Source organism: Rutilus rutilus (assembly GCF_951802725.1).
Source record: "Rutilus rutilus genome assembly, chromosome: 22".
Taxonomy (NCBI): Eukaryota; Metazoa; Chordata; class Actinopteri; order Cypriniformes; family Leuciscidae; genus Rutilus; species Rutilus rutilus.
In genome coordinates, this window is record NC_140227.1 from 19,887,817 (window position 1) to 19,907,283 (window position 19,467).

The following is a 19,467-nucleotide window of genomic DNA, read 5'->3' on the forward strand; positions in this document are numbered from 1 at the left end:
ACCAAAAAGTTGGACCCAATTGCCTTCCATAGTATGAAAAAAAAACATGGAAGTCAACGGTGCCCCGTCAACTATTTGGTTTCCTACATTCTTCAGTTCAAAATATCTTGTGTTCAGCAATAGAAAGAAATTCATACAGGTTCAGAACAACTTGAGGGTGACTGATAGCTCACCCAAATATGAAAAATTCTATTGAAAAGCAGAGCAGTCCAAAAAGATATAGCAAAGAGAATACACAAAGTTGGATCTTCGCCTTTCAAGACCGACTCATGCACTTCTTCTGAATGTCCTAAATACTGAATGAAGTCCGCTTGATGCTTTAGAAAACAAGCCTTAACCAAAAGACTGCTTTTATATTTGGGTTCGCAAGCGCAGTTAATAGCTGTGGAAACCTTGCCACCTTTTTCCAACTCCTCTCTCCTAATCCCAACATTATACAACGTTCTCCCACATCATTCAACTTCAATTTAAGCACTTATAGAGACTCCAAAAATGGGAAATGAACTCTGAGACAGATTTAAATAGAAGGAAAAACATTCCCAAGCTAAATGGAATACCAAAGAGGGAAGAAAAACACACGAGTGAAACATTGTTACCAATCCTAATACTGATTAGAGGATCCAGAAAAACACTCCAGCAGAAAACCCACCGTGGTTATTGCCTCCTAAAAATTATTTAACCATCTTCATAAATAAAGTTTGGAATGAACATTTAACACTCTGATCTGAGGTCAGATTTGAGCACTGAATACAAAAAAAAAAAAAAAAGGAAGCAGATTATATATCAGCCCTGAAGGAACCATCTGATTGACTCTAATTGCCAAAAGCAGATGGGATGCAGGGGAATGTCAGCCCTCAGTCACCACTGCACAGGTGCCTGGTGCCCAGCCTGCCCTCCGCCTGGCCTCAAAAGGTCAAAGTTTATGCTGAGTTCCCATACGTGCTCCTTTGTGATGGCTCGTTCCAGTCAGCATCAGTTTCAGAGGGAGACAAAGAGCACTAGTCCAGGTCAATGGGCGGGAGAGACCATTCCTGTGCTGTGAGGGGGAGGGGAAATGGCTGGATTACTTGATCACTGAACGACTGGGCGAGGTGTAGTGACATTTAGGGTTGGCCAGCATCTGTCTCCATACTGGTGGGAGCGGCTGTCACGGTTCTAGGTTAGGACAGAGGGTGGAGAAGACTGAGCAAAGAAATTCTAAAAGTTCTCTCTGTGCACCATAACGCCAAATAATCCTGCTGGATTACCAAAGGGGATCAGCAACGTGGACAGCTGGTGTCCAGCTGCGTCTCTGAATTCTGAGGACTGGAAATTAGACCTCGGGAAAATTGACTATTGTGGAAGTAGAGGCATCAATCTAAAAACGCAACATTCAGGGTTTTTTTAAGTCACTAATGAGACCATGAATGTGATCAACAGATGGCGATCATGCAATCTGGAAAACTATTTGCAAAAAAAAAAAAAAAAAAAAAAAAAAAAAAAAGCACTTCCTGTACAAATACAAACACGTGCCATTAAACCTAATAATATTGAAACTCAACCAAGGCAATAATTAGTTATTTTTTCTGATTAATCCATATGGCCCATGTTATTTGCCTTAAAGTTAAAAAAATTTATACTTTCAGTTTTTGGTTCATTGAAATGGGGCAAATCGCAGCACGTAAGATGATACCATGGAAAGTCTGCTTTGCAAACGTCAACAGATTAGCAATCCGGAATGACAGGTTTTAACAACAAGATTTTCACAACTGCAAAACTGAACTCGTCCAAACCGACAATACAACCCACTTTCATATTTACCATCTAGGCATTTTATAAAAGTGTTATAGGAAATAGTCAGAGATATAATCTTTTCGCATTCCAATTTTTAGCAAAACCCACATTGTCACTTGTGCACTTCCTCGTGTTGCAAAATGTAAAAAGGTGTTACGGGGTACACTACCGTTCAAATGTTTGGGGTCAGGAAGATATTTTTTAAAGAAACCTCTCATGCTCACCAAGACTTCATTCATTTGATAAAAAAAAAACTATTACTTCAGTCTTTAGTGTCACATGATCCTTTAGAAATCATTCAAATATGCTTATTTGGCGCTCAAGAAACATTTTGTATTATTATCCATGTTAAAAACAGTTGTGCTGCTTAATATTTTTGTATTATTTTTTACCAGTGTATAATGCATGCTAGATTCACAGGCTGATATATCCAAACCAAGAAAAGATAGCACTACCTGGCAGCCCATGTGATGGGAACGCGATGAGCCGCGTAAACACTGAAGGAAAGGACGTTGGTGACCATGCCAGCTTCCTGTATGGGGGCTGTGGATCTGCTGCTGTGTGGCATGGTGTGGAAATTAGCATTGAAAGTGCTACAGTACAGCTCCACAAGATCCAAGATAGCTGCAGTCAACTTCTCCACAATCGCCACTGTAAAGGAAAAATAGGTTCTGCTGTTTATATTCAGATTATGATGCTAAGAATTATTCATAATTATTACACCACTCTGAAACTTTATTTTTTGTAATTTCTTTTGCATGTTATGCTCGTAGAATGTTGGATGAAGCAGCAGCAGGAATGCACACCAGATGTTAAAGTTGAACATGTCATGCACAAGGGTGCATCCTTCCCGTTTATCCCTATCTGGGATCACAGACATCATTGAAGCAGGATGCTACATAAACACTCTTCTAACAAACATGAAACGCTTGTATACATCCTCAACCATGTTACCCCTGGAAGAGGCAAACACTACTGGTCAAGTATGGACACACTTGAGATGAACGGACCTACGTCTTTGGATATTTAAAAAAATAAACTTATTATATTTTTAGTTAAGGATTTTCATTGTTTTATCCTTGTTCCAGACCCAACTTACTATTTTAAACAATCAAATAAATGTAAAGAATACATTTGTAAAGTAGCTAAATACAGGCAAGGTGAAACAGTCACTAAATCTTAATATAAGAAATATCATTCATATATTTTTGGGGACAAAAGTAAAAAACCTTTACAAAACTGATAAATAAATCAATTATTATTATTATTATTATTAAATAAAATAATAGTAAAGTAGTAGAATAATAAAGGTTAGGTTTAAAAAAAGCTAAATGCTTCAGTCTGACAAAGATCGAAGGCCGTAGTATGACCAGAAGCATCGTACCTCTGTTTTCTTTCTTCGCCAAGACACTGACATCCTATAAAAACCAAACAGAAAAAGACATACATAAGCATTCATACCAGATTATTTCTATTTCTAAGCCAAACTATTTCTGTAGTGAAAGTGAAACTTGTAAACCCCCCCCAAAAAAACACATGCATAGCATTTCTAGCCATTTTAAAGGTTAGTGGTTTAAGCAATGCTGAGAATGGTCTAGTCATTTGAGGAACTAGAAACAGCAAAAGCTGCAGGTTTGCAGCATGCATCTGTGCTCACATGAAAGTAGTCAGCAAAAAAAATAAAAATGTATTTATATTTATATAGAATATATAAACTCCGACAAACTGTTCAAAGGTACTACCTTCTGCACTTTAGGCTGTAGTCTGCAGGGGCAAGCTGGCAGCTGGTTTAGGGCAGCAGTGATGTCAGGCGTTTCAACAGCTGCTAGAGATGTACACAGGGCCTTCACCGACTGCACTAAACGCTCCACATGCAATGGTAACTCCACCTGCAAGTGAGAAAAAAAACCAAAAAAAACACTGAAACAAATAGAAGGATGGATGGATGGATGAAGGCATTTTAAAAACCATATTAAGCATATGCGTTTAAAGGTATTTTTTTTGACATTCAAAATACTTTAACATCACCATGAAAAAAAAAAAAAAAAAAAGGACGATTTTTTTTAAAGGAATATTGCAGTTTTTATTATGAATGATTTTAGTTTATTAAATTTTTTTTTTTTTTTTTTTAAATCATGTGCCCTCGTAACTTTAATCAAAATAACTTCCTCTTGCACCAACCCGGTCCATGTACCGTACCAGCCATTAGTCTGGTTGTTTGATGAGAAAGATGAAATGTGGTAGTAGCAATAAACATGTTAGGAATCTGTACAACTGCAGCAGCGGAGGACTTTTATTCTGCTGTGCGGAACTGAGAAAGAACTGATGACGGAACAGTTTGATCTTCAGCTGACAAATCAGAGGAAAGGGGCATTTCATTCTCGCCCACGTGTAGAAATCGAATATTCAAGTGGTTTAAAAATTTTCTACCCCAAAAAAATAAAAATAAAAAATGAACCCGGACACGGGTACACGGACCCGACATCTCTTCTTTTGACTTAAGGCAACTTGTCACTCATATGAGATCACAAGAGAAAAACCACAACGATCTAATCAATTCCCGATGGACAAAATCAATTCCAGTCCTGCATTTTATTCTTGTTTGAGAAGCAGTTTCACTCAGATATACATCGTAATAGGGAAAAGGCTAATTGGCTTTTTTTTTTTGTCCGATGGCAGATGAAGGGAATGGTTAGGAAAAGGTTTGGAAACCACAAATAGCTTTGTGTTCTGGATTGGCCATATTATATAATATTATATATATATATATATATATATATATATATATATATATATATATATATATATATATATATATATATATATATATATATATATATATATATATATATATATATATATATATATCACCTCTCCACTTTAAAAGGTAATTTTTAACAAACAAAACCGCATGCATTGAGTAAGAACATCGTTTCTGTTTTGCTTCGGCTCTGCGTGACTGTGCGGATGAATATGGTCCTCTCAACTAAAGAGAGATTAAAAACATTCATAAAACATTCACTACTAGGCTTAAGAGATAAACTAGTCAGCTTGAGATGCTTTCCATCTAAACCAAGACGTTACTGTAGCATTACCCATTAATAGATACAATACTTCCTCAAATAATTTCCTGCACTGCGTTACAACCATAATGGAATGACCCGTCACAAGAGATAATGCTTTACTATGAACGCTGTAGAGAGCTACATATGGCAGTTTATCTGTTCAATAAATATTATCTTCCTCGCCTGTTAAGTAATAAAGATTCCTTCTCCACGTTGCTTTAGCAACATCTCAAATCCCTTAATTCTCACCATCTCCAAAAAGCCAAGCCAATGTCAATTCTGGTTTTATGAGCTCTGTCGCATTCCATTTCTGCCAGCAGACTCTCATCTGTTAGGAGTTTCTGAAAGGATGATTTAGCGTGCTACATGTCAACCTCTTGCTCGTTGGGACAGCTAGCCTATGCCACTCCCTCAACATACACACGTCAATTTAGCCAGAGCAACTTTTCTCTATTTACAGATGTGACGACAGACGCACGGGCGAATGACGCATGTACGTAATTTCCCGGGAAAGCCATCCTGGTAGGTAGGTCTAAAATATATACACTTGTAATAGGCTTACCATAGTGAATCAGGGTAAGACGAAATCGTGTTTTGGACGAAGAACTAACGTGTTCCGACTCGTTTAAATTTCATTATCAAACAATCTAAAGATAAGCAATGTTTGTAACAAGCTTACCTCCGATAAAAGGAAAGACTCAGCCTCGTTGTGAAAGGTATCCAGGAGAAGAGTCAGTGCCTCCCTGTCACACAAATAAAAGAGTATGATTCAAACAGTGTGGAAGTTAAATCACTCATGCATACAACAGCCTAAACCTCCTCTTCATCGCTATTACCTGGTCACAGTCTGTTTGATTGGCCTCTCTTGCAGCAGAATATTGTGGTTCATGGTGGATGGAGTATCATCATCTTCAAGCTGTTAACAACATTCATTAAATAATGCAAACATTTAAGAATTCAAACACCATTTTCTTCTACACTTATGAATAAAGATTCATAAATGGTGTTGGTTCTTTAGAATATTAAAATATTATTCACACATTCTTCAATGTCATTGCTGTGAAAATGTATACCTTTATTTTTAAGTGCAAGTGCATCATCTAGGTGTAAGGACACATACCAGGCATATGCATTGTACTCTAAATAAAAGCAACATGAATGCCGTCAGATTTAAAAAAAAAAAAATTGAAATCTTCCAAAAAAGCTTGAGGAATTGCATGATGGACAAACATGCCTGTAATCGGTCTGAAAAAAAAAAAAGGTCTCCTAAAGGTGTTTCCTGTGGTTTCAACAAGACGAAAACATGTTGGGTCACTAACCCATCTGCTGTCAGCTTTGGTCTTACCATTCGGGTGAGCTCCATGCTGACAGAACTCCGTTTGGTAAGGAGGAGTCGAATGTCCCAGTCAAACTTCAGACATTGCTGGATGTACTCAAAGCTCGCCAGAGTCTCAGTGCTTAGCAGAAAGGAAAGAGGCAAAATCAAACTTGAGATCTATTGGTCCATAATGTCTTTATAAACGGCTTTAAGTTTGGGTCAGTAAGGTTTTTTTTTTTTTTACTTCCACAAGGATGTATTAAATTGAGCATAGGTGAGAGTAAAAGACATTCATGTTAAAAAAAAAAAAAAGTTTTTACACACACACTTTGTCTCGTAATACAGCACACAAACCATTTTATAGCCGTCTTGTACATTTTCTTTTAAAATAACCTTCATCTAACAATTCAGTATGAAAATCCTACACACTGCTCTTCTAAATGTCAATGAAACACTGTAACAACCATTAAGAAACTGAAAACCAAAGTGCGAGGACCCAGAAAAAGGCCTCCATGAGTGAAGTACGTTATTGTTCTGAAACTGCGTGTATGACGTTTTAAAATAAAATGCGTAAGCCTCAAAGTGCCGCCTCACGGCCCTGCACAAGCACATGGTTATCAGGAAAAGACACACTTCCTATCAAACAGCTGCACCCACAGCAAAAACAACCAACACATTCAACCGAATCACACCTGCGGTTCTTGTCGCACAGACACAGTCTCAGCTCTGTCTGTTTTGCCTTTTAAAAGAAACCCAAACAACTGTAACATCAAAAATGTCAAGTGGCCTTTAAAAAAAATGAAAAACAGGAAGAGCACACGTACGAGTGATTATGTCTGCCTCAAAAAGGTGGTCGTGTCATGGGGAAACCCAAATGTGGTTATAGCGGTCCACAGACATAAGCACAGCTAGTTTGTGAAACCACAATTGAAGGGTCACATTTATATGATGAGAAACTTTTCAGACCACAAACCGCAGATCTTCAGTTCAGCTCGGTTTTTTTTGGAAATCACCCCATTTCCACCCACAGCTAAAATGTACTTAAACCAGAAATGCTTGTAACATGTAGTTCATTATGCTATTAGACGGGAATGTTTTAGCAACATACTGCAAACCGACAAGCAGCAGGGGGACTGCTTTTGGCCATAATGCTTTGGCTCAACATGAGTGAGCGATTGGATTTTCTCCCCAATGTGAGGTGGACATGAATCCCCTGGAAGAAAAATGCAGATGTCCAAAAAAGTCCTGTTGTCAACAGTATTTACAAGAAGCCTGGAATATGAATTATTGCCAGACATGGACATCATAAAGACTAGTGATGCACCAATCACGATTTATCATGACAGATTCCAATTGTTACAAGCAAATTAACTGATTCCAATATTTTAAGCAAACTTTTTTTTTTTTTTTGCAAACTTTATTTGCTCTATAACAGGCAAACTGGCCTTAAAAATATCTGTAGCCATTTAAATTTAGAGGCAACCACTAAATTTTAATCAATCCGAACAAAGTTGCTACACACGTAGCATGAGCCGTTGTTTTTGAATTGGATAGTAAAATTTCAAGATTTAAAGTAAAACATAGTGGTCTGACTTTATGCTACATAGACACCCACAAAACAAAAACAGCAGATGGACTGAAAGAAAATAAATAAATTCACTCTCTGACAGTAGGTGGCGCTTATGGAACAGAAGCGTTTTCTTTGGAGGTAAGAGGAAAATAAAACATCATGAAAACTTTTCTAAAGACAGTCAGTTCTCTTCAGATACATTCAGATAAACCCTCAACCCCAATTCAATGTTTATATTTTTCTTCCTATATTTCGAGCATTGCAAACAATGAACTTGCTGTGCCTGGTACAGTATTTGCTCAGCGTTCTCTGTCTTTGCGTCCATCTTAAGTCGTCTCTGGCCTGTGTTAACATCCTGTCTGTGCGCAAGTCCGGAATAAAGATCAGCCAAAATATAAAAAATCCGGTTCTGATTTTTAGTCGGTCGACCAGTGTATCTCTAATAAATATTGTGGGAGAATGTGTTTGGAGCGTAATTAAAATGCTCAGAGTGAGTAGAATTTTCAGAGTAAGCTTTCATCCCAAGGCTGCTAATTGCCCTTTTTATGTAGGGTCATTTGACAGGCTAAAGATGAAGGGTAAACTATGTAACTTGATTTGTCTATGGAAGTTCTATGCATTTAGATAGCAAGCAAACAAAGCATCAAGGAGGAAGGTCAAGTCACTTTTTGGTGAACCCTTAGTTCTTACTTTCTGAGGAACTCCGCCTGGCCACAGATTTTCAGCAGGTAGTCGTCCACATCAATCATATCCAGGTCATCATGGGAATAGCAGAGGGTCTGATAGATCAGCAGGTCTATGGTTGAAGATCCTTTGGGAAGAGAAGAAAAATACTGACATTACTTAACTTTACTTGCATGATGAGAAATAACCATCCAACTGTGTAAATGCATAACTAAAATGTTCAGTAGCATAGTGTAGCTTTTCCTGTAACATGCAACTTTTTACAACAAGTAGAGGTAATAATTGTACACTAAGAAAATCTGTCCCTAAACTTTTGAAAAGTAATGTTTTAAAGTCTCTTAAGCTTACCAAGGTTGAATTTATTTGATCAAAAACACAGTACATTCACAGATGCATAAAACAGGTATATTGTGAAATATTACAATTTAAATACAATGTTCTATTTTAATATATTTTGAAATGTAATTTTTAGCAGTCATTACTCCAGTCTCCAGCCACATCTAATATGCTCAAGAAACATTTCTTATTAATGTTAAAACAGCTGTGCAATATTTTAGTGAAAACAATGATACAAAAGATTTCGATTTCAAATAAATGCTGTCCTTTTAAACTTTCTATTTGATCAAAAAAAAAAAAAAAAAAGCGTAACATTACAAATGTCTTTTACTCTCCCTATTTTTGTATGGTTTTATAGTTTTATTAGCTGTAATTGGTTGCAAGTTAATCTTTTCAAATATAATACTGTCTGTCACACTGATAGTCATTGTTTTTGTGCACTAACGCTTTAAAAAGCTTCAATGAATTTAGCTAATAACTTGCATAGTTTCTGACTGTCAAGTTAACCATGTAAAAACAGTTTAACAACTTTAAATCATGAATAGCTTGAAGCTTGAGTAACTAGTGTCAAAGTAACTTCCCCAAAACAAATGCTAGCTAACAAAAGGCAGTGAGCACACAAAGAAACAGAATAAGTGCCCGATATGCCTCAAAAGGTATTGGTTTGTCTTGTAGCGAGATCAATAAGAGGTCATCAATTAGTGACAAGTCTGTGTATCCCTTCCTGGAAATGGACATGCGGCCAGATGCTCCCGATACAGTAAATTAGCACCTACTGATCTGAATACATTCAGTGGACAACAGACAAAGATGATGGGAATTTTCCCTTGGTTCATAGCAATGTTCGTCACTTCAATGGGAGGATGTGGAAGAAAGGAAAATAAGAGCAGAGGTAGGGATGAACCAGAAAAAGGTTAATCCACCCTTCCCACAAATTACACCCTAACTGGGCAGATGTACAGCACTGCGGTCACAGTGGGAGCACATTTTGGAGAAACGCCCCTGTCTCTTTCTCCCTCACACACCTCATTTTCCTCCGTACTTTCTCAATAATGAATTGGGCACTTCTGTTTGAACATGAGTCTTGAGGCTACGCTTTTAATATATATTTTAATGTAAATGGACCCATTTACACATTCCAATTAGAGACCAGAGAGAGTGCAAGTAGCGCACATAGAAAGACAAAAAAGACTTGTAAGGCACAATTTCCACATTTCTTATTGTTACTGGTGATGTAATTCTTTTTATGTTAAAATACTTCATTCCAGTTTACTATGCTGAGACATGTAAACCTTTTTGTCAGTTGATTTCCACCAAAAAGTGTAAACATTGCCATTCTGTTTTTGTTGTTGTTGTTGTTGTTTTTTTACACATTACTCTGTTTGTTTGAGCACTTTGACATAGCAACGCTGACTCATGAATTGCCCAATGGCTTGAGTTTGAGGGCAAGACTATACCTTTATATTCACTATAATCATTTTTATATTAAACTTCTGAATTTTGATATTTTATATCATGACTTTTGGAAGGTCAGGCTTAGAAGCTTTTTAATTGCTAGTTATTCCCGGATTTACCATGAATATGAGAATCTTGTCAAATCAAAGGGCAGATCATTCATTATTCAAACCCAATGACTATTTTCCAAATGGTCCACTTTAGACATTCACTCAGGTCTCTACAGGCAGGAAGTGTAGGTGGGGGGAGTAAATGAACAGCACTCTCTTCTACTCTCATGTGTTTACTGCGTGTATGTACTCAATACTCACCGCTGTGTGTGTGTGTGTGTGTGTGTGTGTGTGTGTGTGTGTGTGTGTGTGTGTGTGTGTGTGTGTGTGTGTGTGTGTGTGTGTGTGTGTGTGTGTGTGTGTGTGTGTGTGTGTGTGTGTGTGTGTGTGTGTGTGTGTGTGTGTGTGTGCACTTGGAAGGGTGAAATGCAGAGCACAAATTCCAAGCATGGGACACCATACTTGGCTACACGTCACTTCACTATAAGTAACTTTGCAACTACATGTCAACTAACTCAGGTTTGTGTTAGTAGAATAAATCAAAATGTAGTTCTAAAGTCACTTTGTTAGCAGATAGTTAAGCAAACACTTTATTTTGACAGTCTACTAATACTCAGAGAATTAGTTGACAGTTGCAAGGTTACTTATAGTTAGTAGTAGAATGTCTAAAGTGGACCATCAAAATAGGGTGTTACACTTGTTAAAGTGATTTAGATTTATTTTATGATCCACTATGTTTTATTTTAATATTAAATTTGTATTACTTATTTTAATTACATAATTTAAAATATAAAATATTGTTCTACATTATTTTGTATTTATGTTTATGTTGTGTGCATTTTTTTTTTTTTTTTAAGCACTAAGGGAAGCATGTCCTAATTTTGTTGTACATGGTATAACGACAATAAAGTAAATATCACTACCTAGCCCTCAAGCTATGCTTTACAGACCCAAGAAAACATTTCCATGCCCTATGAACCATTTTGAGTTGACCTGCATCATTTTCAGTAACATTTAGCAGATTTCACAGCTGCTTATGATACAAAAGACCCATGTGAAAATAGCACCACAGACAGCATTCATCACATACTGGCAGGCAGCCATGATAAAGGGCATCTGTGAAGCAAATCATGCAAGATAAACAAGTGCAGTGAATAAGTTCGAGTGAAATCACGTTCACGTCATATTTCTCGGGACCGTCTCTAATCTCGCCACATGAGGCCATATTTGTTTGTCTCTCGCTCTGTGTGTGTGTGTGTGTGTGTGTGAGAGAGAGAGAGAGATAAAGAGTTTGTGAGTGTTCCTCCAAGGCGGGGGAATGAAAAGCTGCCTATTTTAATTGAGTACACAAAACAGATGGCTGGCAGAACACCCATTCAGTGAAATGCCATTAAGAGAATTCCGAGTTTAGAGCAGTCTTTCCAATGAGATCCTGTGGCCCTGTTCAAAAGTATCAGGATGTGGAAGAGAAAATACAGCTTTACAATTTTAACCAAGCTCAGAGTAGATGCAGAATATCTAAAATTATGATCTGTATTGCTAGAATATAAATGAGGCCAAGTAAAGTTTCAGGAGTGACAACAACCGCATTTAAATGCAGGATTAAGTTCCCTTAAATTATTGTTCAGAGTGTATGAAACACGACTCCCAAACACTCCTGAAACTGCTATGGTTACCACGAAGTCAAATCACAATGTTCTGGAATCTCACGTGTTTGGTATCCACTTTCCTGACCAAAGAAATATTAGTGACAAGACTCATTATGTTCAGCAATTTTAACTAAAGCACAGCTGAAGGAGGCGTTGTGTTTTGCTTATGATTGGAATAGGTCATTAACAACTAGTTGTTCAGTTCGATTCCATACACACACTGCATAGAATTTTTGTAAATGCAGTTGTCACTACCTGCATTTTTCGGGAGTTAATGTGGTTGTAGAGTGCAGTTGTCACTCCCGTAAATGACTGAACTGTGTGTGAACAGAACAGGATTAAGCACTAAAAGATGAACTGACAACCAAATTTAGTTGCAATGTGTACGAAGTGAGTACATTTAAGTTCTTACCATCACAAGAGAAAGTGTGCGGTTCTCTGAAGTGGTAACTGTAAACTGTGACCTTTATGCTGACCCCTAGGCCCTGCTGCAGTTCATCCTGAGCCACGCATGGGCTCCAAACAAAGCCCGCATTTTTTGAGTAGTCGTTGCACGGGTACGCCAATCGTAGCCTGATGAAAAGAGTAAAGGATGTACATACATTTGAATTAATATTCTAAACAAACACTTAAAATGATTGTATATAAACAGCATTTAAATAAAAATTAATTTAAAAAAGTAGTTACGAAAGACAAATACACAACATAGCAACTCACAAGTCAAGTACATGACAGAAGGCCGCCACTTCTTCATCCCTCTCTTCAGACACCTGAAAGAGCTCATAACCAAAGCCATTTGGTCTGGAGCCCAGAGATACCTAAAAGGATTTAAAGTTGTTTTTTTAAATAAATATTTTATCTGACAGTAAAAAAAAGAAAAGAAATATTTCATAGAATTTTTCAAAATAATATAAAAACGTTTAAAAAAGAAAATCAATTAAAAAAGCTTGAAAGAGAGTCTATGAATGCTCACCGGATCAACTGATACTCTGCGCTGGCTTCTAGTGCTCTTCTGTCCCGGAAGATAGGTGCGGGGTGGAACTTGTGGAGGAAGGGTGTTACTGCGAGCTACTGCCTTCCCCGATTTGTCCCCATTTAGTCTCCGGCTTCTATTAGGTGACAGCCAATCCCCATTTAGTTTGCTCAGGGAGTCATTGAGGTTGTCATAGTTCAGAGTGTCTCCGGAGGAAAGCTTGGGCTGGTCCACCTCAGGAGTGAACAAGTTGACATCCCGTGGGGCTGAGCTTCGATGGACAATAAACGGATCGTTCTGGGGGAGAGGATTCCTGGGCGGTACCGGTGGCGGAGGCTCATCTAGGGATGGAAGCCCTTTTGACAGCAATTGCGATGTTCCTTCAAAGTCACTTTCCCATTCGTCCAGGATGTAACGAGGCGGAGGCTCCTTACTGAATCCGTGAGACTCACCGCTGGAACGTGATAGGTTCGACACTCCGGGTTGAACGTGGTTGAGCATGGGGTCAGATCCGGACACACCTTGCTGCAAATTATTCCAAGGGGGACTGGGAACACGTCTAGGCAGGGTGGGCTCGCTCCTCGAGGGTGATGACTTGCTGGTGTCAGGGGGTAGTGTATTTGTTGGGCCCTTGTCCTGTCGGTGGCGGGCGAGGGCGTCATACTCCATCTGCAGGGCCTCTGCTAAGACCAGCTCCTTTTGGCTGAGGCCAAGAGACTCCAGACAACCCCAACGCTGTTCCTGGTCATTCTGAGTCTGCGCTGCAGACATGTTCCTGTAGGGGGTGCTGCAGTGCACACAAGGAACGCAGAAAGGAGCTTGACGGCACTACGAGTTGCACAACCAGTTCATTAGGCCCTGTTAGGAGATAAGAATGAAAGAATAAGAAGCATGCTATCGATATTTGCCACTCGTAAATATTGCAGTCAGTATAAAAATGTGTCATCAACCTTCCACGTAGAGACGTTGACATTCGTCAGATAAAAGGCTAGCAACTTATACCTCCTGTAGACTCTCAAAAATCTTATGATTATAAATGGCTGGGTATATAACCAATATCACACAAATGTCAGCCAAACAGAAAAACGTGTCGCTGAACTAGAAGAAAAAAAGCCTACTACGTCAACCAATAACTACAGCAAACTTCAACCACAAGAACGATTTGAGACCATTTAGGGATGCACCAATATTAAAGTTAAATCTAATTCTATACCATTGTCAAAAAAAATAATTTTAAATGCTACAAGTGAATTTAAACATCACAACATTATAATGCACCATATGAATGAAACATGGATATTCATTTTGAGATTACATATACTAGTTTCAGTCAATATTGGATATTTAAAAATCCTTAATATCGGCGAATATGGTACAGATGTAGAAAACACCTGTAATACCTAAAATAAATAATTACATAAAGACAAAACCATTTAACTAATGAACCTCTTGAACCACATATGGATCAAAGTGCCACATGTTCAGTCACAGATGTGAGATGTTTAGAGAAGCGCACATGTGTGACTCTGACTTTGATTGTCTTTGGCTCTGATCATCTGGCTCTTATTGCCTTTGCTTGCGCAGCAAAAAAACAGAGCCAAGCGGATCTCTCTCTTTCAGCACAGTCATCAGTGCAGGTTCTGCTGCAGCACAACAGTTCCTCAAACTGGGGGAAGCTGTTCTCTCTCCTGCACAGAGACTGATGTGCCACATTAAGAGACCCGTTCCTGTGGAGTCACAGCTGGACAGATGCTAAGCTTTGAATTTAAATCGACCTGAAGACCTGCTGAGTGCCTCTAAAATGGATTTAGCGTTCAATCAGCCTTACAACATGTAGCGTGACACAGCTGCCGCCCCATTGAAACGCAGAACCATTGGGTTTAATGGTCATCTAGTCCTGCACAATGGTAAATGGGGTTCAGCTGGGAACTCTAAGGTCAAACGACTTTTTCCAAAAGGATGATAGTAACAACAAATAAATTGTAGAATGATCCTAAACCCCAAAGTGGTCAAAGTATACCACTCTGTGTAAAATGATATGGGTTATGGCTCAACTAAAATGCCTTAAATGACAAGTTTCATTTTTGTGGGAACTATCATTTATGCACCCAAATGTCAATCCAAACCTGTATGACTTTCTTTGGAAGAACACAAAAGGTAATTTGAAGAATTTCGCACGGTTGTGGTCCATATTATAGTCAAAGTCCAAAACACCATTGGACCACTTTAACTTTCATTGTAGAGACAAAAAAGGCTCCCCCCCCTGAAAGTGAGGAAACGAAGACAGAATTTTCATTTTTAGGTGAACTATCCCTTTAAGTGCATGACCATTTGTGACCTTTTGTTTCCTTCATAACATGATAACAGTGGCAGGGGGTCTGTTTCTCCGCCCACAAACACAACTGTAGGAAATTCTCACAGCCTACACCAGAAGAGTGGCACCAGAACAAAAGACTGAAGAGGAAGCAGAAAGGCATCTGTTTGACAGACATTCCTGGACTCTTCCATTGCTCCACATTATGCATCCCAAAAAATTCAAAAACCTGTGTGCCTCCGGTAATCTCTGATCTCTGGTTCATTTGAATGAATAAGGGAAAACAAACAAAATGATTTTCCAGATCAACAGAGAAGGAAGCAGCGGTATGACTGTGACGTGTTTTAGGCCTTCTATCAGCAAATCATCCAGTCACGGTTAATTTGTGCTGAACTAAACGTGTACATATGGAGATCATGGTAAACAGAGAGGACTCAGCTCATTACACCCATTTAAAACAAGGTGTGATGTGACAAGTTCTGTCCACAGTGAAAGTGAAACTTCTGCTTGACGCCGCAGAAATACAAAGGGCCAGGACAAACCTTCAGATTAACATGGAAAACACATTTGGTTAGGACACGGTGTCAGATAAGCACAAACACTTGTGCAAAAACACTTCCGAAATACCAGATGTGTTTGTAAACATCATTCTCAGGCACCAACAGATGGACTGCACAAATATAACTAACATCTCCTTCTAGACGGCCTTTATGGGGCTCTGCCTCATTCCCAGAAGCTCCGGCCTCCCGTGGGCTTCCTATGCGGTCTCATGACTGAGCTTTGGCCGGAGGGGTGCAGCCAAGACAGGAGGGGTGGCAAGGAGGGTGGATCTGCATTGTTCCACAGGGACCCCAGGCCAGCCAGATACAGGCCCCCGGAATCAATCCCCTGCTGGGATATAATCCCATTCAATCAGGGGTGGCTCCCAGATTGGTCGAACAAAGGACAGGGAGGAGTGAGGGCAGCCGCGTCACGTGAGGCAGGGCCAACTCAGACACGTTCACACGGCTCGGAGAACCAAAGACAAAGAGACCGCTGTCATCGCTGTCCCCCCATATACACCCCTCCCCCAACACACCCACCCATCAACAAATATCACACGGCTCCCTTCATGCCTAGGGTGTTCGCTTATGGCAGTTCCAGCTGATCAGGGCTTGTGCGCCGTATGCTGAGGCCTTCTATCATCAATACGCCTCTCTTCCTGTGGTGTTCCCACCCTAATATTGGTTCAAAGACCTCTAGGCTAGCCGACTCTACTCTGATCTGACAGGCAGATGGTGGAGAGCTTGCCCATATTCAGCCAATGAAGTAACATTCAGCCTCTTTGAAAGTCAGAAGAAAATAAGCATTGACGTTTGGCAAATGCAAAACAAACTTCACATAAAGTAAAACTAACCGTTAACACCAGACCTCACAATTTAGAAAAATAGAAACAGTGTTGATAAAAAGGCCAAACTCAAAAACCACAAATCCCACAGGAAGGTGACTCAACCAAACGCATGGCACGTGTAACCTGTTGCGCAGGCGAAGCCTGGCCAAGAACATCTTTAGCTCAGACATCACAGTTCTACATAGTTTAAACAGATTTTTGAGCTGATCAAATATTAATCGTTGCCTTTTTATTTTACCCCCCGTCTGACAGGTCTTAGGTGCACGGGTGGTTTCAGAGATTCAACACGTGATATTTTGCACACTGATAGACTTGGACTGATTTCAGATTTCCATGTTCCAAGAATGCAGACAGTTATCAAGCAGAGGATATAAACCTGGAAGAAAACATAAGGTCTTAATCAAAGATGAATAACATTGCTCTCTTAGCCACAAAGCATTACAAAACATCAATGCAATTATTGTTCGGCCAACGTGCCATGGTGATTCAGAAACACGCGGGATCTTGAATCAGGTTTGCAGACTAAACCCAAATCGTGGTTACCGTGTCATCATATACATTGCCTTTCAGTGTTTAGAAGCATAAAAGTATGCGTAAACACCTTTACTGTGTGCAGAGTTGCATAAACCTCCTTGTGAACATTGTGCGTGAATCACTATAATTAATGCAAATCGTTTGCTGTAAAATGCAGTTAAGACTTGAATAAATGAAAGCCTGGGCAGATACATCATAAAGCTTGTGAAGCTGACTGTATGCATTATCAATTTTTTTTTTTTTTTTTTTTTTTTTTGAAGTCTGCATTTGTTTTACGATTGCAAACACATTCCCTTTTGGGAGATTTGAGTTCTTATTTTTCCTAACTTTATAAATAGTTATTGAATGATAACCTATACATCACTTATAAATATAAATGTTAAAACAATTCTAATGCGTTGATTTTTTTTTTTAAGAACACATGCAATTTATTGTAAAATAATTGTTTTAGATTTTAAATTAGCCTACCTTGTGACTTTATATATTTTATCTTTTTTTAAATGACACTTTAACGATAACTTAAATGTCATATGGAGTCAGGAAATATTCTAACTTAGTTAAAATAATTTAAAAGAAATCATGCAATATCACTGAAAGCATTTATAAAATAAATAAATGAAAAACAACAGACACCATCATGCTCTTTTCTGTTCACATCTAATAGTTTACAAATTATTAAATCAATATTAAAAGATTTCCTTAAAAGATAAAACAAACAATACAATAGTAATCTTACCCAACTACACAACGTTTCCTCTGTTTTGATACACGTTTCATATATTAATGGCTCAGAGCGTCCTACTAAATAAACGTCCATTTCAAATATAGATCTATTTGAGGCTCAGAGACCAAAACTTGTCAAGTTGATAGTCATTTTTAAAACAGAAACAAGCGATAATAGGAGTAAAAACGCGGCGGTCATACGCCTCTCGAATTTTACATTTAAAGCAGCGCCAGAGTGTTTCGTTCTCAGGTCGGGAGAAGCCCGAATACCAACAAAAATTTGAGGAAAATTTACAGGCACTGCGCAAAAACAGCTGGTCGTATATAAATAAGAAGCGTTTGTACCAGCGCTCTCCGTGATAGTGAAGGAAAAGAGCACATCACATACCGTGTGCTTGGCCTCTTGAGCGCCTGTGTCATAGTCCTCCTCGTTTATTATCAGGCTCAATCGTTGTTCTTTGATAGATCGTGATCAGGCGGTCGTTTCCGGTGTCCAGTGGCAAAATATCGTGTATTGATCAGGGCCAAATCACGGGCTCGTCTCTGTTAATCCATATGAGACGCATGCTCTTTCCTCCCTCGCTCTCTCGGTTTCTACGACCGGGTTGTTTGATTGGAGACTTCGCACTGAGGATTTCAGACCCGAAGCTCACATCGCCCAGTGCTTGAGTGTAGAGACAGGAGATCTAGACTGAGAGGAACAATAGCAGACTCTAGTGGACAACACGGGAACTGAGTGATGCCTGACATCAAGCACTGTCTGCAGTAGAACGTAAGAACTTTTTCGTTCTTTTGCGAAAACCGAAAAGGTTGTAACAATACTTCAATGAAGAATTAAGTAGGCCCATTTCTATTATATAATATAAACATAACTTCAATATGGTGCAAACCATTATGAAACCATACATATACAGTATATTAGGCTATATGGAAGCAAAATATGAGGCCTATAACAAGAATAAACAAAATGGGAAAAGCAATTAAATTAATCCCTAAAAGAATTTTTTTTTTTTTTTTTTTTTTTTGTGCAGGTAGGCTATATCCAAAATATTTAGAGTATATGATTACTTCTAATATGTATCCAAAAAATATCTAAACATTTCAAGTCAAACGCAACTCTTTGATTGACAACACTACGAATCGAAGAAATAAACCTTCAAAACGCCTTAGCTAGCTGATCAACAAACTACCTGAGCTTTGACATTAACCCTAAATGAGTGTACTGGCTTAAATAGCCTACCTCAGTCAGGGGCTCTCAAGTCTGGCCATTGAGATCCACTTTCCTGCAGAGTTTAACTCCAACCTTGATCAAACTCACCTGCCTATAACTTTATAGAAATCCCGAAGAACTTGATTAGCTTGCTCAGGTGTGCTTGATTCGAGTTGGAGCAAAACACTGCAGGAAAGTGGACCTTGAGGAGGGCCAGAGTTAAGAACCCCTGACCTAGACAAACCCTGACCAAATACAAAGCCGTGAAAATATGGAGACAGACAAAAAAAATACTAGAGGCCTGTTGATTACATATTCTGTGAACATTATACAATAGATAAGGTCCGACAGAAATGCACTTTCTTGTAAAATATAAAAACATCAAAGACAAGTCGCATTTTCTTTAGCAATGTAAAGGTGTAA

At 38.7% G+C, this 19,467-nt stretch overlaps 1 protein-coding gene across 1 annotated transcript in view; it reads right to left on the reverse strand.

Moving 5' to 3' along the window:
* The window catches only part of pik3c2b (phosphatidylinositol-4-phosphate 3-kinase, catalytic subunit type 2 beta), a 47,722-nt gene extending 29,217 nt beyond the window's left edge, over window positions 1–18,505 (reverse strand). Inside the window, exons 1-11 of the mRNA XM_084394881.1 lie at window positions 18,223–18,505; window positions 12,874–13,731; window positions 12,618–12,718; window positions 12,313–12,473; window positions 8,417–8,537; window positions 6,184–6,295; window positions 5,675–5,754; window positions 5,518–5,581; window positions 3,516–3,662; window positions 3,158–3,191; window positions 2,229–2,424 (exon numbers count right to left, since the gene is read on the reverse strand). Of these exons, the coding sequence (XP_084251007.1) occupies window positions 2,229–2,424; window positions 3,158–3,191; window positions 3,516–3,662; window positions 5,518–5,581; window positions 5,675–5,754; window positions 6,184–6,295; window positions 8,417–8,537; window positions 12,313–12,473; window positions 12,618–12,718; window positions 12,874–13,644 (1,787 nt within the window). The 5' untranslated portion in view covers window positions 13,645–13,731; window positions 18,223–18,505. The remainder of the gene's footprint in view (window positions 1–2,228; window positions 2,425–3,157; window positions 3,192–3,515; window positions 3,663–5,517; window positions 5,582–5,674; window positions 5,755–6,183; window positions 6,296–8,416; window positions 8,538–12,312; window positions 12,474–12,617; window positions 12,719–12,873; window positions 13,732–18,222) is intronic.
* Between the last annotated feature and the right edge of the window lie 962 nt (window positions 18,506–19,467).